We start from the raw sequence: 20,788 nt of genomic DNA on the forward strand, positions 1-20,788 counted from the left end.
GGGTTTGGTGAAAAATTTTCCTGTTGAGGCTTGCAGAGAGAGTGTTGGACCATCTGGTCCCTCTCCAAGCATGTCTCACCATCTTGCTGAAGGAACCCAGGGCAACCCATTGTGAGAAGAGAGGTCTCATCAAACGAATAGACCTGCCTTCCTCCATTTTGATGGTCTCTGGTCCCCTTCTCTTAGCACTGTCTGACTTCATCCCTATGAAATAATGGTTTTAAAGGCCTGGTGTCCACAGTGCAGACCACATCATCAGCTTGGAAAGCACAGTTGCCTGGAAACTGAATTCTGACCTTCAGCCTCTGAGAAGCTAGAAAAGATGGCTGGCTAGTAGCAGTGGCTTGACCTATAATCCCAGCACTTTGGGAGGTCAAGGTGGGAGGATCACTTGGGCCCAGAGGTTTGAGACTAGTCTGGGCTATGTAGGGAGCCCTCATTTCTACAGAAAAAAAAAAAAAATTAATTTGCTGGGCAAGGTGTTGTGCATCTGTAGTCCCAGCTACTCAAGAGACTGAGGCAGGAGGATTTGTTTGAGCCTGGGAGTTCGAGGCTGCAGTGAGCCATGATGGCTCCACTCTACTCCAGACTGGGTAACAGAGTGAACATGTGTCTCAAAATTCAGCTTTGAATGATTTTACAATCATTTAAAGACATACAAACCAAAGGTCTGCTTTAATGCAAGTTTACTTCCATGTGCTAAATATGCTCCAACCCTTCCTTAAATTCTGCAACTACTGTGTTCCCAGTGAGTGTTGCGTGAGGGCCCGAATGTGGTGCTCAACAGATGTTTTTCTGCAGGAAGTCCTTGTTCCTGAAGCCTCAGAATTTGATGAGTGGGAGCCTGAAGGCACGGCCCTAGAAGGCCCTGTGACAGCCGTCATCCCCACTTGGCAGGCATTGACCACGCTTGACCTGAGCCACAACAGCATCTCCGAGATTGACGAGTCTGTGGTATGCTCTCAGCAGCAGGTGCCAGGGGTTTCCCTGGCCCCACCGAACCCTGAGTTTGAGTACTTAACTTAGCTTTTTCAGGAAGGATCACAGAAAACCTATATCTGGTGCTCTGCGCAGTACCTGCAATTTTAAGTTAATTTCAAAATGGGGGCCGGGTGTGGTGGCTCACACCTGTAATTCCAGCACTTTGGGAGGCCAAGGTGGGAGGATCACCCGAGGTTAGGAGTTCGAGACTAGCCTGACCAACGTGGTGAAACTCCATCTCTACTAAAAGTACAGAACTAGCTGGGTATTGTGGCACACACTGTCATCCCAGCTACTCAGGAGGTTGAGGCAGGAGAATCCCTTGGGAGGCAGAGGTTGCAGTAAGCTGAGATCACGCCACTGCATTCTAACCTGGGCGACTCCGTCTCAAAAGAAAAAACAAATGGAATCATTTAAAATCGGTGAGATAGTGCTTAGAACCAAATAAAAACATTAATTTCATGTAAATTTAATAAACTATAGCCGCACTAAGTGATGACATTTACTCCAAAGAGTGGAGTAGAACAATCACTCCATAGATGACAGATGTGCCCGTGTAAGAATGACATCCAGCGGACATTTAGGCAGTAAGAGTGTCATTCCTGTGTGTGCGCTGCTCAGGGAGTATGGGCAGGAGTTGCAGGACAGATTCCTTTCTCTGTCTGGGACCTCGCCGTGTGTCATTTTCACAAGGCAAGTGTTCCATGAAAACAATGGGTAATGCCCAGCATGGGGGGCCCTGTGTGTGCCTTTGGATGTGCTACTGGCTGGGCAGCGGGAGGTGTCCCACCAGTGGTCCTGCAGGGACGGCACATGGAGTCCATGGTGGGGAGGAAGTGTCCTGGGGTGCCCCTCTACCATGTGGGGGGCTATGTTTGGGGTCCAGCCTCCTACAGTAACATTGGATGTTCTTTCCCCCCCACCCCCCCCACCGCCGCAACAAGAAACTGATCCCAAAGATTGAGTTCCTGGACCTGAGTCACAATGGATTGCTGGTTGTGGACAATCTGCAGGTAGTCCCTTTGGAGACCAGTGCTGCCTGCCCACACTCCCAGGGTCCCATTCTGAGAGTTCAGGAGGCTGACGCAGCCATGGGAATTTGGCCATACCCAGGGGTTGAAGGGCAGGGGCTGCTGCCTTTCCTTTAGGATCCCAGCAATGCACTGAGTGACTGTTGCTCTAGTTCCAAAGAATTAGGAAACATGAGTAAATAAAAACCAGGCGTGATGACACATCTCTGTCCTGAAGGTGGACAGCCATGTTTGCAACTGCCACCCCAACTGTCTGTAGGGGTGCGACTGTGCCATGGCATGTGCAGCAGAGAAGAGGGACTTCCCTTCCTAAAATAGCTGTCAGAGTGACTTGCAGAAGTGGGTAGTTTGGGTTGGAAGGCCCATCTTGCCATTAATGTTAGGCCCCTATCTTTGGAGACTTGACTTGAGCCACTTTATACTGTTCTCCACGCCGCTGCAGCACCTGTATAATCTTGTGCATCTGGACCTGTCCTACAACAAGCTCTCCTCCATGGAAGGGCTTCACACCAAGCTGGGGAACATCAAAACATTGAACTTGGCAGGCAACCTCCTGGAGAGTCTGAGTGGTCTGCACAAGCTCTACTCACTGGTCACCCTGGATCTCCGGGACAACAGGGTCGAACAGGTGAGCCCAAGGACCTCACGGTTCTGGGATTTCTGTGCCTGGTGTCTATCATGTTAAAGAAGAATGTTAAGATTCCTTTCATTTAAAAGAGGCCATGAAACGTGTTGGCATGTTGCCGAAGTGTTAAGAGAAGGGACCAAAGGGGATGAAACTCATACCTTGCAGATGGAGGAGGTCCGGAGCATAGGTAGCCTCCCGTGTCTGGAGCACGTGTTTCTGCTGAACAACCCTCTGAGCATCATCCCTGACTACCGGACCAAGGTGCTGGCTCAGTTCGGAGAGAGGGCCTCAGAGGTGAGCCCCAGTGCAGCCTAAGGAGCCCAGGGAGACCCCTGGGATATAGTCAAGTCTGCATGGGCAGTAGGGATATATGTCCATTGTTCTACCCTCGCCTGCTTCAGAAGGACGTCCTGTTTCTTGAGGGCTTTTCGGTTCTGGGAAGTCTACTATCTCCCCAGGAAAAGGCTCCCTTGCGTCTCCTGCCCCTCCTGTCTGGGATAACATTGTTTATTCTAGGAAAGGGTCAGAAATAAGATCTTTAAAATATTCCTATCTCCTGGACAATTTGTGGCCATAGTGCCTGATTGTAAACCCAAAGGATTTACCTTTGCCAATATAGCCCAGCCTGGTATCTGCTGTCCCTGGCTGTGTTTGTGCCAACCAGACACTCCTTAACCAAGTTCACCCATTGCCTGGGCCTCGAGCAGGCCCCCTGAATCTCTCATTGATCGTTAGACCTTCTGTTCTCCCGAAATCCCAGGCCAGAAAATACTTAGGAGTCTATTTGTGTCCACTTCCCTCTTTTTGGCCCCAAGTGCCTCTTCCTCCACATAATCACAAGACCATGAGATGTCATCTCCTCCCCTCCTGGGCTCCAGACCTTGGGAAGCTCCCAGTTCACAGAGTATCTGTCCCTGTCTATGCCCTTGGGACCTTCCCTCATTCAACCACCCTACCCAACCCCCACTACCTGCCAGCCACCACTCCCTCCTGCATTTGCAGGTGGGAGCCCTGACCTCTCCCACTGCTGGTTCCCCTACCCATTACTCTTTAGTCTGGCTCCTGCCTCTAACTGGAGGCTTAGTTCAAGTTTCCCTAGTCCCAGCTGCCCAAGAGCTTCCTTAGTCACCTTTCCCTAGTCCCAGCTGCCCAAGAGCTTGCTGCCTCCTGTTTTTGGTGAGGCATTCCAGAGACAGATGTGGGACCTTCCTGGGGTCCTCCAAGGCACTCCCAGGTCACTTCTGTGAGTGGTGAAGAGCCACCTCCAAGCAAACTGAGCCTCCCTCAGCCTGTGGTGTCCTCACAGGGCCTCTCCCACAGTAGGTGCCCACGCCCCATCCTCAGCAGGACCCCACCATCCTCCTGCCATATTTGCCAGTCCCAATGCTGATAGCCACTTTTTGGATGCTCTAGGTCTGTCTAGATGACACAGTGACCACAGAGAAGGAGCTGGACACTGTGGAAGTGCTGAAAGCAATTCAGAAAGCCAAGGAGGTCAAGTCCAAGCTGAGCAACCCAGAGAAGAAGGTGGGTGGGTATGGCAGGTGGGAGGGAGGTGGTGCAGAGCCAGCCAGGAGAGGAGCCAGTTCAGGGGGCCTGGGCTTTGGGATTGCTCAGAGCTGCTGAGTCCCAGCTGCATCTCCCTGGCTGCATGACCTTGGGCAAGTCACAGCCTCTGTGTTCTCCTCTGTGGGTTGGGGACAGTAATAGTTCCCGCTGTAAGGGTCGGGTGAGACCTTCTGCAGCACCCAGTTTGTGAGAACTGTTGTGCTCCCTCCTCACTGCCTTGGCCTTGAGGAGCTCTGTGCTTCCTCTTCTCTCCAGGGCTGACTCAAGCACTTGTCCTTAGGGTGGCGAGGACTCTCGGCTCTCAGCTGTCCCCTGCGTCAGACCCAGCAGCTCCCCTCCCACCGTGGTTCCCACATCTGCCTCCCTGCCCCAGCCCATCCTCTCCAACCAAGGTAATAGTGTGTGTATCTTGCTCTTAGTGGAGCCACACAGCCCTGCCTGGGCCCCCTGGCTGGGCTGGGGTTGGGGGAGAGTTGCCACCACCTGCTTCCAACAGGGTCAGAACGAGGGAGGGCGGTGCCTTCTGCAGGCTGGTCCTCGTGGGGGAACACATGGCAGGGGTGCCCGGCCTGATGCCAGCTGTTGCTTGCTTGGTGAGGACTCCCGATTGCTCTGACGCCCACATCCAGCTCCTCTAGGAGACCGCAGGGTGTCTGATGGGCCCTGAGGCTGCCCTCTGAACAGGCTTGGGGCTGTTGGCTCCTGATTACAGGAAGCTGGGCTTGTGACTTTCCTGAGTCTGGAGCCCGAATCCCTGCACGGGGGAAACCTTGCTTTTATCATTGCCTCATCTCTGTGGTGTGACCCAGCCCCAGAATACTGTGTTTGTGGGGCCAGGATGGGCCATCTGTGTCCCTGTGGACCCATGGAAGACAAGGCCCATTCGTCTGCCCACTGTCTTAGCGTTTTCAAAGGGCTTTCACCTCTGAACCCAGGCATCCTCGGAGATGAGTGAGTGAAGCAGGTCCCATGAGCGTGTCTGCTGGCCTGGCCCCCACGGAAGAGGGGAGGGTATGCCGTCCCGAGTGGAGCCGAGGCTCGGGACACGCAGGAAAGGACGCCGCCTGCCCGGGCTCCTGGAGACGCAGAACTTGGTGTGAGGTCTTGGGAAAACAGTTCAACCCGATGTTTTAAGAGCCAGAAAAACATTCCCACCCCTTGACCTGGTAACCCCACTGGTGGGGATTTTCTCTTAGAGGGATAAAATACCGGGAAGGGGAGGTGAAATGCTCATCACTGCCAAAACACGGGCTGCAACTGCAACGTCGGCAGATGAGAGAGTCAGCTGTGTGTGCCCTCCCAGCAGGGACAGGAAGACTGGGCAGGAAGAGGGGAGAAGCACTCATTAAGGCAAAAGGCCCGACGCAGAGCAGCCCAGAGGTCACACCCGTGAGATGTAGAAGAGAATTCCTGAGCACGGAGCGATAGGGTTAGGTGCCAGGGTGATTGCCCATTTTGCTTCTGTCAGACTTTTGACTGAGGATTTCTGGTTGCATTTTCTTATATAAAAGCCGTGGAGGTTCTATCACGGTGAGGAAGCTTCCCTGACGCCACCTCCTGCAGGGGGGCCAAGCAAGCCTGTGGAGGCATCATATGACTGTAGGCTTCTGGGGACAGGGAGCTGCATCTGCTTCTCAGGGCCAGGGACATAGCTGTTTCTGCCAGCATCTGTTGATCAGTGAGTGAGTGAGTGGGCAGGTAGAGCAGGAGCCGGTGAGGAGCAGGCCCTGGGTGGGCAGGGATGCACTGTCCCCCCAGGCTGCAGCTGCAGGCAGCCCCCCACATTGTTAGTGAAGCCTCTGCACCAGCTCAGCCCCCTCCTCACTCCCCTCATGCCCTGGGGACACTGCAGAGGGGCACTCTGCAGTCTGTCTCTCCCTGCCGTCACTGGACTTCTGGATGTTGCCTCCAGATTTGCACCTCGTAAATAAAACTGCAGTGGATGTCTTTGTGTGCACCTCTCTTTCCTTTTGGTGAGAAATGGCAAAGGTCGGACCCCCATCTAAGGACTCTCCTAATATTCCTGTTCTATCCACTGAGTGCCCTTTCTGACCACTTGGTACAGGCCATGGTCCAGGATGGGAGCAGATAGACTGTCCCTGTTCACATTTCCTCGTGTCCAGACAGCTTGAGGGTGGTAGTAGCAAAAAGTGTTGGTCTTTTTCTCACTGATGCGGAGGCCTCCTATGTGTTTGTTCAGCCGTGTGTTCCTGGGTCTTGCCTGGATGGGCAGGGTTTTTTAGTGTAGGGGAGCAGCTTTGCTGACCCATGCCTGTTGCTCCCAGCCTGGTTCCCCAGAGGGAGCCTAGTTGCTAATGAACTGGGTAATCAGAGGCCTGACTGAAGGAGGCGCTGTCCAGACAACACCCAGCTTCCCGTGGTTGCGGGTGCTGTCGGAGCCATGGATGATTGTGACTGATAGGGGTGGTCTCCTGAGGTGCCAGAGTTGATTGTCCAGCCAGGCCTGGGAGCTGAGATAAGGCTGTGTGGAGAGGTGGTCAGGACCCAGGGCTCTGTCAGCTGAGTTTGTGTCCCAGCTTCCTAGCTGTGGGACCTTCTCAACTGTGAAGTGGCGCATCCTACTTCATTCATTCTAAGAGGCACGCATTACCACCTTGTGACTTCTCTGAAATTGAGGTGCGTCTTTCAGTCAGTGGCATCTCATAGTCGCTGTCAGCCAGCTGGTATTCGAGATGGAGTCATGAAAAATCCGTGGACACCTTCCGCTAGAACCAAGATGGCGCCACCTGCTGCATCTTAGATTTGATGAAATGTGGTAAATAACGAGAGGCATGCATGAGCAAATGCTGGGGAGGTGCTTGGCACTGCTCAGAGCTCTACGGGGGTGGTCCATGAAGGCTGCCCTTTCCCACATCCTTAGTGGGGGGTTCAAGATGACCCAGACGGTACCCCTGGGGAGCTTGGAGCCATGAGGGAGAATGAGCCATGTGCCAGAGGAGAACAAGGCAGGATGGTGTGGGGCTTCTATAGACTCTAGAGCAGAGGTCTGCATTGGATTTGGTGTCTGAGGTGAATCTCGAAGGATGGGTAGAAGTTGAACATTAAGCAGGCAGAGGGTGGATTGCAGGAGAGCAGCAGCCTGGGCAGGTGCCCAGGGTGGCCCATCATGGCGCTTCATGCATGGCTGTCTGCTTGCCATTCTTCCTGCCTGCCTAGCCCCTGCTGCTTCACTTTGTGGGGGCATCTGAGCTTGGGCCCACCTGCCTGCCTCACTTGTGGGCAGAGGACCCAGGCTGTGTGAGTTGTCCTGTCCTGGGGAGCAGCTGAGCTGGAAGGGGTCTTGACCTGTGGGGCTCAGAGGGCTTGGGGTCATTTCACTGGGCCATGACTACAATGGGCTGTGAAGGCAGCTGGGGCTCCTGTAGGCCTTCATGAGACTGGTGGCCGATGCCGTGTTCACCCTGCTGGCTGCAGTCAGGAAAGTGTTCACAAAGGCTTTCCCTTCAAGCAGTCTAGAGGTGATCTGGAGTGGAGTCACAGGTCCAGATAGGCTCTGTTCATAAAACAGCTTAGCAGGGTTTAGGAACACTGCATTTACAGGGCACATGGGTCAGAGTGCTGCTGTCAGTGGGAGGTGGCCGCAGGGCAGGTCAGTGGGCGCATCCTGCAGTAAGTGGGACTGTGGACGCGGGCTCAGGCTGGACTCACCAGCCCTGCTGGATACCAAGGCCTGCAAGGGCTGGCCCTCTGGTGAATCGTCCCATGCTCTGTGTATCTGTGAGTCCTGCAGAGATGGCAGATCGATCAGGGGACAGAGTGATGTCCAGTCATCAGGTGCTCCAGGAGTGAACACATGCGGGCTCTTGATGGATGTACCTCCAAACTGTTCTCTGGATGGGTGGGCCAGCTCGCATGCCTGTGCCGGCCTCTGCCCAGTGAGGTCAGGGCAGGCCACACAGTCAGTCTGAGTTTTGCCAAAGTTGAGAGGCAGTACTGGTCTCTTGTTTCAGCTTGCCTTTCTTTGTGTACTACTGAGAGTGAGCATTCTTTTCATGTTCTATCTTCTGGCCATTCTGCAAATGTCTGTTCCTGTCCTTGTAGTCTGTGTATGGGGTTTCCAACCTTCCCCCGTTTTTATAATCTGTAAGAACTTTTCACAGACTAGCGATCTAAATATTTGTCAGATACTGCAAACACTTTTTTCTCATTTCATCTGGTTTTAATTTATCTTTTTTTTTTTAAAAAAAAATGTCTATGGAAGATTAATTTTTATGTAGTCACACATCAGTTTTTTCCATTGCATTTATTCTCAGAATACCTCTCCGTGCTCTGAGATTGGATAAGCAGTCATTTGTTTTTTTCTTGAGTTATTTTGAAATTTCAGTTTTAACATGTTCTGTAATTCATATGGCTGGGTTTTGGGGTCTGGCTAGCCCCCGGCCATGCCGGTAGCCTGAGGGGCCCAGCCCCACTTGTTGAATGGCCACTCTCCCTGCCCCGCCCACCCTGCCTGCCTGCCCACCCACCCTGGTCTCTCCAGGAATCATGTTCGTTCAGGAGGAGGCCCTGGCCAGCAGCGTCTCATCCACCGACAGTCTGACTCCTGAGGACCGGCCCATTGCCCAGGGATGTTCTGATTCCTTGGAGTCCATTCCTGCGGGACAGGTAATGCCCTCCTCCTGCTTCTGGGGACCATATGGCCGTGGGTGGACTCTTCTGCCTGGGGTTGTGTGCAGTAGGAAGTAGCCTGACTGGAGCTGAGGCAGATGTTTCCAGGGTTTGTCGTCCTCTGCTTTGCCCCACGGTCTTTCTCTCGGACCTGTCTCTAGTTGAGTCTGTCTTCCTGACAAACCCAGTGGTTAAGGGTTTATTTTTGGCCTCACTCCTTCCCTTCCCCACCCCCTTGGTTGATGGGAACAGGCCATTCTCTGTCACTGGGCCCAGGGCACGAGGGGGCAGGTGGAAAGGGTGGCCCTTGACCCTGTGAGCAGGCTCCCCTGGGAAGACATTTCAAAAGGCCCTTGTGCAGGGCTTGTTTGGGTTTCTCCTCTGTTTCCTGGCCCCTGGAGCCACTTGGCCCCTTCCCGCATGTCACACTGGTGGTCTGGGAATCAGTGTAACTTCAGCCCCTCCTCTTTGGTTGTTACTGAGAGTTTCGGAGCCCCTTCCTGTGTCCTGAGAAGAGAGGAGGAAAGCAAGGGTGCTTGCTGAGTGCTTGGGGAATGTGCTTGGTGCCTGGGTCTCCCTCCACCCCATCTCTGCAGCAGTACAAGGTTATGGCCTTGTGACACTGGGGCAATTTACAGAGTCCTTGTCTGTCCTCAGCACTCCACAGTACTCTCCCATCACCCTTCCCAGGGTCACACAGCAAGAGATTCCCAAGCCATAGGTCTTCCCCAGTGCACAGAGACCATTGGGAGGGACCACTGGCCAGTTAGGGTCGGACCGAATTTGTAGACTATTTACCTGGACCTTTGGGTGGCATAAGGAGCAGTCAGATGCCGAATCCCTGGAGAGTGGCAAGAGGCTCTGGCCCTGGGTTGGGAGTGTGGGAAACCCAGCCCTGCTGAGTGCTGGTGGGATAACCCAGTGGGTCTCTGCTCTCCTGGGTCCCAGAGTGAGGCCCAGGGTAGAGCGTGGGATGGGGAGGAGCCTCCTCAGGGCAGTGATGGAGGGCAAAATGCCCAGCTCAGGGTCTGGCACCCAGAAAATGCTAGGGCTGGCTGCACCAGGTGGGCACTGACTGCGTTTCTTTCTCCATCAGGCAGCTTCTGATGATTTAAGGGATGTGCCAGGAGCTGTTGGTGGTACAAGGTAAGGAAGAGGTTGGAAAGGGACCTGGGCCTGGCTGCATAGCCTTCTGCACACACTCCGCTGTGGGCCAGGGGTCGCCAGTCAGTTTCTTTTAAAAATCTGCTCACAGAAGTTCTACAGAACTATTTCTTCCTCTAAAGAGACACAAATGAGATGGACTCTTCGATCTGTTTCCAAATTCTAATACCTAAATTCTGCCCAGCACATTACCCTACACCAGGGATTGGCACATCAAGGCCTGTGTGTGGCTCACAGCCTGGGAGCTAAGAATGATAGTTATATTCTTTGTTTGTTGTTTGTTTACCCAGGCTGGAGTGCAGTGGCGCGTTCTTGGCTCACTGCAACCCCCGCCTCCCAGATTAATGCAATTCTCCTGTCTCAGCCTCAGCCTCCTGAGTAGCCCAGACCACAGGCACACACCACCAGGCCTAGCTAATTTTTTGGTATTTCTAGTAGAGACAGAATTTCACCATGTTGTTCAGGCTGGTCTCAAAACTCCTGATCTCCAGTGATCCTCCCACTCAGCCTCCCAAAGTTCTGGAATTAACAGGCATGAGCCACCTCACCCGGTCAGAATGACAGTTTACTTTTTTTTTTTTGAGATGGCATCTCGCACTGTTGCCCAGGCTGGAGTGCAACGGCACGTCTCAGCTCACTGCAACCTCCGCCTCCCGGGTTCAAGCGATTCTCCCCCCTCAGCCTCCCAAGTAGCTGGGATTACAGGCACCCACCACCACACCTGGCTAATTTTTAGTAGAGACAGGGTTTCACCATGTTGGACAGTTACATTCTTAAAGGGGTATTAGAGATCGTATGGACAGGGTAGCCCATAAATCCCGAAATGTGTACTCTGACCCTTTACAGAAGTTGACCAACTCCCATTCTACATGCGAGGGCAGCTGGCCAAGAAGAGCTGGAATTTAAGTATGAAGTTCCTAAGACCTGCCCTGGCCCGTTTCCCTGCCCCGGAGGCCACCAGGGGCCACAAATAGATTCATTCCCTCCAGGGCTTATAGCAGCAGCTGAATGACTTACAAGTCCATGGGAGTGCTTCTGTTGTGGGAACCTGTATGGTCTGGGTATAGCTGTGCTGGACACCTATGGTCCAAGCTCCTGGAAGCAGAAACTCTGACCAAACTGGCGACCCAGCCTTCCAGCAGGCAGCACTGGCTCCCACCAGGGCCCTCATCCTGGGAGCTGACTCAGCTGTGTGGGAGGCTTGGGAGACCCATGGTTTGGTTTCTCAGGGTCAGGGTGCAGCAGCAGGCTCCAGATGTGGGAGGTGGGAGGGGCCCCTCCCAGCATGCCGCTGACATGGCCTCTCCCTGCACAGCCCAGAACATGCCGAGCCAGAGGTCCAGGTGGTGCCTGGATCTGGCCAGATCATCTTTCTGCCCTTCACCTGCATTGGCTACACGGCCACCAACCAAGACTTCATCCAGCGCCTGAGTACGCTGATTCGACAGGCCATTGAGCGGCAGCTGCCTGCCTGGATCGAGGCTGCCAACCAGCGGGAGGAGGGCCGGGGCGCGCAGGGTGAGGAGGAGGACGAGGAGGAGGAGGAAGAGGAGGATGTTGCTGAGAATCGATACTTTGAAATGGGGCCCCCGGACATGGAGGAGGGGGAGGAAGGAGGCCAGGGGGAGGAAGAGGAGGAAGAAGAGGAGGATGAAGAGGCTGAGGAGGAGCGCCTGGCTCTGGAGTGGGCCCTGGGCGCGGATGAGGACTTTCTGCTGGAGCACATCCGCATCCTCAAGGTGCTGTGGTGCTTCCTGATCCACGTGCAGGGCAGCATCCGCCAGTTCGCCGCTTGCCTTGTGCTCACTGACTTCGGCATTGCTGTCTTCGAGATCCCGCACCAGGAATCTCGGGGCAGCAGCCAGCACATCCTCTCGTCCCTGCGCTTTGTCTTCTGCTTCCCGCATGGCGATCTCACAGAGTTCGGCTTCCTCATGCCGGAGCTGTGTCTGGTGCTGAAGGTACGGCACAGCGAGAACACACTCTTCATCATCTCGGATGCCGCCAACCTGCACGAGTTCCATGCAGACCTGCGCTCATGCTTCGCGCCACAGCACATGGCCATGCTGTGTAGTCCCATCCTCTACGGCAGTCACACCAGCCTGCAGGAGTTCCTGCGCCAGCTGCTCACCTTCTACAAGGTGGCTGGCGGCTGCCAGGAGCGTAGCCAGGGCTGTTTCCCCGTCTACCTGGTCTACAGCGACAAGCGCATGGTGCAGACGGCCGCCGGGGACTACTCAGGCAACATCGAGTGGGCCAGTTGCACACTCTGTTCCGCTGTGCGGCGCTCCTGCTGTGCACCCTCTGAGGCTGTCAAGTCTGCTGCCATCCCCTACTGGCTGCTGCTCACGCCCCAGCATCTCAATGTCATCAAGGCCGACTTCAACCCCATGCCCAACCGGGGCACCCACAACTGTCGTAACCGCAACAGCTTCAAGCTCAGCCGCGTGCCGCTCTCCACCGTGCTGCTAGACCCCACACGAAGCTGCACCCAGCCTCGGGGTGCCTTTGCTGATGGCCATGTGCTGGAGCTGCTGGTGGGGTACCGCTTCGTCACCGCCATATTCGTGCTGCCCCATGAGAAGTTCCACTTCCTGCGCATCTACAACCAGCTGCGGGCCTCACTGCAGGACCTGAAGACTGTGGTCATCGCCAAGACCCCTGCGACGAGGGCCAGCCCTCAGGGCCCCTTTGCAGATGCCCAGCCTGCCGAGCGCAGGGCCAGGTGAGACCCAGCACAGCTCTCAGGAGCCAGGGGGCCATGGGTCTGGCATGGGTGCTGGATCTCAGCATCTGCGGCTCATGTGTGGGCCAGGGGGTTGGCCCAGCTCTCTCAGGGCCCCCTCCTGCCCCTTGTCCTCCTAGCCTTCCTCTATATCACCAGCCCAGGAAAGCAGTCCTCTCACAAAACGGGTTGCCCCAGGCTCCTGCCACTCATTCAGGGCCGGCCATGGGGGCTTGCCTGCCCAGTGAGAGAGTCACAGGCTGCAGCATACCAAGGCCGGGAGAGCTGTTGCCCTGGCTGCTGTGCTCCGCTGGGCCCAAGTATGGCCTCTGGGCACTGCCCCCACCAGGGTCATGGTCCCATGAATGGCTCTGTGGGCTAGGATATACTTTAGGCTTCATCCACCTCAACATCTTGCTGTGTTGTTCAGGCTGGTCTCGAACTTTGGGCTCCAACAATTCTCATGCCTCGGCCTCCCAAAGTGCTGGGATTACAAGCGTGAACCACTGTGCCCAGCCATGCCATTTTGTTCTTCCTTAGAGAAGCTGGCGATGAAGCCCCCAGGTGACCCATGGATGGTGTGTGATGCACACAGTCTCCTCATGCTGAAGCTGCATGTGCGATGTGAATCTTCATTTGGGGTCCGCTGTTAACATGGTGTTTCTTGGGGGTTACAGCAATAACCAGTGTCCCCAGGAGGCCCCAGCAGAGGCTCTGGCCCCAGCCCCAGTGGAAGTTCCAGCTTCATCCCCTGCAGCAGCCTCAGCCTCAGGCTCAGAGAAGACTCCAGCTCCAGCAGAGGCCTCAGCTTCAGCTTTGGTCCCAGAGGAGACCACAGTGGAAGCTCCAGCCCCACCCACAGCCGAGGCCCCTGCCCAGTACCCGAGCGAGCACCTCATCCAGGCCACCTCGGAGGAGAATCAGATCCCCTCGCACTTGCCTGCCTGCCCGTCGCTCCGGCACATCGCCAGCCTGCAGGGCAGCGCCATCATCGAGCTCTTCCACAGCAGCATTGCTGAGGTAGTGTGGGTGCACAGCCAGTCCTGAGGGCAAGGCCAGGCTTGGGTTTGGGTCAGCCTCAGGTCCCTGGACTTCTCGGATGCCGGGGAGTCCTCAGCTGAGCTGCTCACGGTCCTGAGTTGCCCTCCTTTGGCCATTTTTGATCTGTCACTACCTCCTGTGCCACTTCCAGCACCAGGTAGACCCCCCACAGCCATCTCCCACCCCTCACGTCCTCTCTGCCTCTGAGTGTACAGATGCACTGGTGAGCGGAGAGGAGCTTCACATGTCTCCTTGTGGGAGCGGTGGGCATGTCCCTGGGATGGGCAGGTGGAGCTGACAGGAGGCCCCCCCCATCTCCAGGTTGAAAACGAGGAGCTTAGGCACCTCATGTGGTCCTCGGTGGTGTTCTACCAGACCCCGGGGCTGGAGGTGACCGCCTGTGTGCTGCTCTCCACCAAGGCTGTGTACTTTGTGCTCCATGATGGCCTCCGCCGCTACTTCTCGGAGCCACTGCAGGGTAGGCACAGGGCCTGCTGGGGCTCAGAAGCTTAGAGTGTGTGCTTGGGATGGGCTGGGGGCCCTCTCTGGAGCCAGCTGTGTGGCTTCAGGCAGCAGTCAGTGACTTGACTGCAGTGGGCTGGGAGTTCTTGTCTGAGGAAGGGGAGCTACCGTGAGGGAGGGGTCCATGGCTACATGCGAACGCAGAATACCCTGAGCCAGGGCCCAGTGACTGCTTGGGAACAGCCTGTGATGAGAAGGGGTTGGGCAGCCTCTGCCACTGGGGCCACACAGGGAGCCTTAGCCAGTGACCTGGTGTGACTCCGTGAGTGGGGAGAGACTCAGACTCCAGTCCACATTGCCCATGGGCCTTGCATAGGTGGAAGTGGGAATGGCTCCTTGCCAGGCCTCACCAGGCCAGGCCAGCCAAGAGGACCTGTTCCTGGTGGACATGCTTCACACCTAGGACCTTTGTCCTTGCCTGCCCCCGCCTCCCTCAGTCCCTGTCTCCATCACACAGATTTCTGGCATCAGAAAAACACTGACTACAACAACAGTCCCTTCCACATCTCCCAGTGCTTCGTGCTAAAGCTCAGTGACCTGCAGTCCGTCAACGTTGGGCTTTTCGACCAGCATTTCCGGCTGACGGGTGAGTGACCTTCTGTGCTTTGTCCTATTTCGGGTGAAGGCCAGCATCACCAGTGGGCTTCCACCTTCCTTACGTGGACGTGTTATCATAGGCAGTTATCTCAGTCCTCAAGAGCCACTTCTTACCCAGGGTGGGAGGAAACAGCTTCAGGAACTGCTGAGAAAGCAGAACTCAGTCTCTAGTACTCGGACAGGAGGCAGCACGTGCAGCCAGCGCTGGCCCAGACAGAGGCAGAGTGGGCCCTGGTCTCGGGCAGGATGTTTCTGACTCATACTTCCTGAAGAGAGAAAGCTGAGCTCTTTGCCTCTGTCTCCCCTTCCAGAAAAATCCCTCAGCTCTTCCGGCCTGAGGAATGGCCTCCTCCCACACCCCATGATGCTTTCCTTTGTGGCCTTCCTGGTCCTGGCCTCTGGGCTGAGGCTTGCTGGGGACTTAAGTTGGCTCTAAGGAGCAGGGACAGGGGTAGGGGAGCAGTGGCCTTTGACTCTGACCAGCCCCCACCACGCCACGCCTCGTGCAGGTTCCAACCCGGTACAGGTGGTCACATGCTTGACGCGAGACAGCTACCTGACACACTGCTTCCTTCAGCACCTCATGGTCGTGCTGTCTTCTCTGGAGCGCACGCCCTCACCAGAGCCTGTTGACAAGGACTTCTACTCCGAGTTTGGGAACAAGACCACAGGTACCCCTGTCCACCTCTGGCTGCAGACAGGCTATCTGGACAGACATCACAGGCCCCAGGGCAGCTCTCTGCGCCCCAGAACCCTCTCTGCCTCTCCCTTTGCTCTCTTCTCACTTAGCTGGCCAGGGTTTTATGTGGGACTTTCAGATGGCAGAGTCTCTACCCTGGCAGTCCCTCAACCATCTGGCAGACACAGCCCCGGTACCTGTTCTGGGCTACTGGCCTGTGGGCCCCGTACCTGGAGTATCCTCTCCTGCCTCTCTCATGCTGGGGTCTCTCTGTTGACTTGGGGCCCTTGGTGCTCCCAGCCCCACCATGGGCCAGTTCCAGGCTACAGCCCTGGTGGCATCTCTCTGCAGGGAAGATGGAGAACTACGAGCTGATCCACTCAAGTCGTGTCAAGTTCACCTACCCCAGTGAGGAGGAGGTTGGGGACCTGACGTTCATTGTGGCCCAGAAGATGATCGAGCCAGAGAAGGCCCCAGCCCTCAGCATCCTGCTGTACGTGCAGGCCTTCCAGGTGGGCATACCACCCCCTGGGTGCTGCAGGGGCCCCCTGCGCCCCAAGACACTCCTGCTCACCAGTTCCAAGATCTTCCTCCTGGATGAGGACTGTATCCACTACCCACTGCCTGAGTTTGCCAAAGAGCCACCGCAGAGAGACAGGTACCGGCTGGATGATGGCCGCCGCGTCCGGGACCTGGACCGAGTGCTCATGGGCTACCAGCCCTACCCACAGGCCCTCACCCTTGTCTTCGATGATGTGCAGGGCCATGACCTCATGGGCAGTGTCACCCTGGACCACTTTGGGGAGGTGCCAGGTAGCCCAGCTAGAGCCGGCCAGGGCCATGAAGTCCAGTGGCAGGTGTTTGTCCCCAGTGCTGAGAGCCGAGAGAAGCTCATTTCATTGTTGGCTCGCCAGTGGGAGGCCCTGTGTGGCCGTGAGCTGCCTGTTGAGCTCACTGGCTAGCCCCAGGCCACAGCCAGCCCTTGCCACCTGCTGTGTCCAGCCTGATGCCTACTGAGGCCGGGCAGCAGGCTTTTGTGTTCTCTTAAAATGTTTTCTCCTCCCTTTTGGTACCTTAATTTGACTGTCCTCACAGAGAATGTGACCATGCGTGTGTGTTGTGTTAATTCTTTCTCATGTTGGGAGTGAGAATGCCAGGCCCTTCCAGGGCTGTCCATGTGCCATCAGCCAACCAAGGGTGGCTCGGCCGTGCACACCAGTGTTGTGTCTGTTGTTGTGGGATCGTTTTAATGCGTGGCGCTGTGGATCTTTCTCTTCTACATGTCCTCTCCTGAAGTGTCAAGTCCAGTCCTTTGTTGCTGTTGCTGTCGTTGTGGGCATCTTGCTGCTAATCATGAGGCTGGTAGCAGAATGCACATTGGAAGCTCCCACCCCAGATTGTGGAGTCTCCCCGGTCCAGACAAGTGGGAGAGCCCGTGGGAGCAGGGGCCAGGAGCTGCCAGCACCAAGCGCTGTTCTTGCTGCCTGCATTCTCTATTCCAATAAAGCAGCTTGACACCATCTGCATCTTCTAAATCACGGGTCACTGGGGTCCCAGCAGGGCTTCCATCCAGGGCATGGTTGATAGGGGAGAGGGTGCCCTGAAGACACAGAAGGGTGAGGGCTGGGGGAAAGGAGGGAGCAGCCTCCAGGAGCCAGGTACTTCTTGGAACATGGCAGGCATGACAGGGCCATGGCCTCTCTGGACAGGGCCATGCTGGACTATGGCTAAATCACGAGCCCAGGGCAAACAGGAAGTCTGTGAAACTCCTCAGGGAAGCCCTGATGCAGCAGCCGCCACCCTCTGCCTGGTGCAGGGCATGCACCCACTTCAGACTATCCTGCAGGTCTGTGTCAGTCACCCCTGCACCCAACCCCACCTGTCTCACAATAGCTGTGAGGAGCGGAGGAGGGATCAGGGGGAACAGAGAGCCCAGAGTCTGGATGGCTGGTGGGGGAGCCAGGGCATCTCACCAAGGTGGCCCTTGAATGGCAGTAGGGGATGCCCGTGGGGAGGTGGACCCAGGTAGTGGACAGTGGAGGGAGGGCACATGTCTGTCTGCACATCCCTGAAGCATGAGGCTCGTGGGCCACTCCCTGAGGGTTGCTTCAGGGAACCTGCTAGGGTTGGACCTGGGACTTTTTTGGGAGTCAGCCCCATGCCCCACTATTCCCCAGCCCCATTCCTGCTGCCAGAGCAGGGCCCATGAGCCTCACATAACTCATCCTGACACAGCCAGGAGCCTCAGTTCCCAGGACCTTGGGACCACCAGGCCAAGCAGGGCTGTGGAGAGGTGGGTGGAGTGGCCAGCCTGGCTCCCAGTTTCTTCGGTGCCAGAAGAGTAGGGGTCCTTCCTGGAGGACCCTTCACCCTCAGGAAGGCTGTGGGTATGGGGAATGGGAGGAGGGTCTCCACTTGCAACCCCCATCCCAGCCAGATTTCAGAGGCCTGCCCAAAGGCCCCTCCAACCTGATGGGAGTGGAGGCGTGCCGGGGAGGAGGAAGTCCCCCTATCTGGCCTTTCCCAAAGCATTTACAGATGGCCACTGGGCTCTGGCCCATTCCTCTCTCCCCAACTGTTACACCATCTGCAGGTGGGGGTAGCGATAAATGGAGGCAAGGCCCACCACGCACAGCCCTGGCACACAGAGGCCCTTAGCCTGGGTCCACTGCACCTCCTGGGAGCTGGCTATGTAGGCAGTGGTGGCTTTGCAGGCAGGATCCCTGGGATGGATTTAAAACACTGATTACCTGGCCAGGTGCGGTGGCTCACGCCTATAATCCTAGCACTTTGGGAGGCCAAGGCAGGTGGATCACAAGGTCAAGAGATCGAGACCATCCTGGTCAACAAGGTGAAACCCCGTCTCTACTAAAAATACAAAAATTAGCTGGGCATGGTGGTACGCGCCTGTAGTCCCAGCTACTCAGGAGGCTGAGGCAGGAGAATTGCTTGAACCCAGAAGGCAGAGGTTGTGGTGAGCCGAGATTGTGCCATCTCACTCCAGTCTGGGTAACAACAGCGAAACTCTGTCTCAAAAAAAAAAACTGATTACCTTGGACAAGCTCCCCAACCCCTCTGAGCCTTGGTTTCCCCACCAGTAACAGAGGGATAGTAAAAGGAGCCACCTCCATTCATTTATTTTTTCTGCACATCTGAATTGAGCATCCACTGTATGTACCAACCAGATAGTGTCCCTGCTCTCCCTTAGCTGATGTTTCAGGGGGAGACAAAGGACACTAAACCCAATCTTAGCTGGTAACCAGTGCCGCCAGGAGGTGAGCCAGGTTCAGGGCCACCTGCAGGCTGAGACCAGGGAGGCACTCTGAGGTGGTGGCCCTTGACTTGAGACTGGGCCTGTGAGAAGGAGCCAGTATGTGACAATCTGGGGTAACAGCACATGCCAGGGGAGCTCACTTTGAAGGAGCAGACAGGCCTGTGTGGCTGGAGCAGACCTAGTTGGGGAGAGTCACGAGAGACCAGCTGGCTGGAGAGGGGCTTGGAGGTGCTGCCAGAAGCTGGCTGAGTGTAGGCTGAGTTGTGGGCAGATAGGGAAGAAGGGAAGGTGGATGTGGGTTGGCGGGCAGGACCAGCTGTTCAGGAGTGGTGGGGGCTGGTGGGTTAGCAAGGTGCCGGCAGTGAGTCAGAGCTCCATGTGTACCCTGGAGTTGGAAAGGTGGAGGCAGGAACAGACCCATCCAGGGACTACTACCCTGCCTTCCGCCAACCAGAACCCCCGGAGTCTCTGGATGAAACACACTGGGCTCCCAGGCAGGGGGCGGTGGGGTTGGGGGGCGGGGCGGTTATTCACATGTGCCTTTGGATTTGCTTCAGAACCTCTGATGAGAGCCCAGGTCCCGGGGGCTTATGGTGGCCTGGGCTTCCAGGTTGTGATGCTAGGAGGGTCCTGGGCCGGGAAGCCCTGAGCAGGGCCCAGGCCATCCATGGGGGGGTCAGTGGCCAGCACCTTCCCTTCCGCCTGCAGGCTGCTGATACGCAGAAGGAAATCCTGGCGGGTTCCTGTGGGGGTGAGCTGGCGGGGCCTCCTGGCTGCTTTTAAGGCCACTGCCCGCCCCGTCCCGCCTGCCTGCACTGTGCCTGCCTCCTAGAGCTCATTCCCTACGCCACTGGCTGCCTGACTCTGTCCTGGACAGGGTGCCCGCCAGCCATGGCAGGACCCCGGGGCCTCCTCCCACTCTGCCTCCTGGCCTTCTACCTGGCAGGCTTCAACTTCATCAGGGGACAGGTGAGTGTGAGCCAGTCCCAGGGGCACACAGCATCTGGGCCCTGCTGGCCGGTGGTGGGAACAGGGAGGAGCTGGACGTGGAGGGGCATGGGCATGGGCCTGGGGAGACACCACAGCTGGTGCCTGTCTGACCTCTGAGCAGGCCCGGGGGGTGGCTGTTGTGCCCACCTCCCCAGGCTGAGGTCTGCATCTGGCCACCCGGGGTGCAGGGGTATGTCGGCCACCTTTCTCTGACTATGCTGGGCCAGGGCTCCCCAGCCTGCAGCTGAAGGATACAGAGGCAGGCCCTTCCTGTCTCTACTGTCCTTCCAGCCCAGACGGAGGCCCAGGTCTTGTGTGGCCCTCACCTGGGGGTTGGTGATGTGATCACCTCCAACCCCTGAAGACAACAAACATTGATGTAGGGCATGTGTGTGCACGTGTGTGTGCCTGTGTCCAGCCCCAAGAGTGCTGGGAGGCAGAATGAGTCACTCACCCCAATGCCCAGGGTTATGAGCAACTAACAAGGACATGCTCCAGCCTCAGAGCTGCCACGGAGCAGCCGCAGCCTGGCAGGTCCCCTTGAAGCCTCAGGGCCACTCCTCCTGTCCTCCTCGTGAGGAAGCCAAAGCCCTAGGATGACAGGGCCAGGCCACTCCCACTCTGAAGTGATGCTCCAAACTCCTGCCTATGATTCCGATCCGTGCGTGCTGGCCAGGCAGGGTGCTGGGATGTAGCCACAGCCAGCCCCTCGGTCAGGTCCCCGTGAGAGGCTTCTGACTGCAGGTCTGCCCAGACCTCATGGTAGGGGCAGTGTTCCTCCTGGAGCTTCTGGTAGAGTCTCCCACTCTGATGATGGAGGTAGTCTCTCTCCTGTGAGGCTAAGTGCATCTGCCTCTTGGGGCAGCTACCACCATCCCCATGGCACAGATGGGCAGAGAAAGGTCCAGAGAGGGAAAGACCTGCCCAGGATCCCACAGGCAGTCCAGCCAAGGGCCCA

At 56.5% G+C, this 20,788-nt stretch overlaps 2 protein-coding genes across 26 annotated transcripts in view; both read left to right on the forward strand.

The window, feature by feature from the left end:
* Positions 1-17,086, forward strand: part of NISCH (nischarin) — a 37,458-nt gene extending 20,372 nt beyond the window's left edge. For 2 of the 5 annotated variants that reach the window (XR_614126.5, XR_013527352.1), the window contains exons 8-21: positions 802-954; positions 1,926-1,994; positions 2,455-2,640; positions 2,806-2,934; positions 4,054-4,167; positions 4,490-4,601; positions 8,711-8,835; positions 9,935-9,984; positions 11,318-12,727; positions 13,405-13,747; positions 14,090-14,246; positions 14,728-14,876; positions 15,397-15,558; positions 15,918-17,086. Coding sequence is in view for 3 of the 5 variants with exons in the window: in XM_002758419.7 (XP_002758465.3) it covers positions 802-954; positions 1,926-1,994; positions 2,455-2,640; positions 2,806-2,934; positions 4,054-4,167; positions 4,490-4,601; positions 8,711-8,835; positions 9,935-9,984; positions 11,318-12,727; positions 13,405-13,747; positions 14,090-14,246; positions 14,748-14,876; positions 15,397-15,558; positions 15,918-16,528 (3,750 nt within the window). In the remaining 2 variants the exon portion in view is untranslated. Of the gene's footprint in view, positions 1-801; positions 955-1,925; positions 1,995-2,454; positions 2,641-2,805; positions 2,935-4,053; positions 4,168-4,489; positions 4,602-5,144; positions 6,157-8,710; positions 8,836-9,934; positions 9,985-11,317; positions 12,728-13,404; positions 13,748-14,089; positions 14,247-14,727; positions 14,877-15,396; positions 15,559-15,917 lie in introns of those variants that run through there. The other 3 variants (XM_002758419.7, XM_035275733.3, XM_008981784.4) reach the window with 2 other exon arrangements.
* Positions 17,087-19,646: 2,560 nt separating this feature from the next.
* Positions 19,647-20,788, forward strand: part of STAB1 (stabilin 1) — a 29,592-nt gene continuing 28,450 nt past the window's right edge. For all 21 annotated transcript variants that reach the window (XM_078351088.1, XM_035275742.3, XM_078351083.1 and 18 more), the window contains exon 1: positions 19,647-19,809. Coding sequence is in view for 17 of the 21 variants with exons in the window: in XM_035275742.3 (XP_035131633.3) it covers positions 19,732-19,809 (78 nt within the window). In the remaining 4 variants the exon portion in view is untranslated. The remainder of the gene's footprint in view (positions 19,810-20,788) is intronic.

The sequence above is a fragment of the Callithrix jacchus genome, chromosome 15 (genome assembly GCF_049354715.1).
Source record: "Callithrix jacchus isolate 240 chromosome 15, calJac240_pri, whole genome shotgun sequence".
NCBI lineage: Eukaryota > Metazoa > Chordata > Mammalia > Primates > Cebidae > Callithrix > Callithrix jacchus.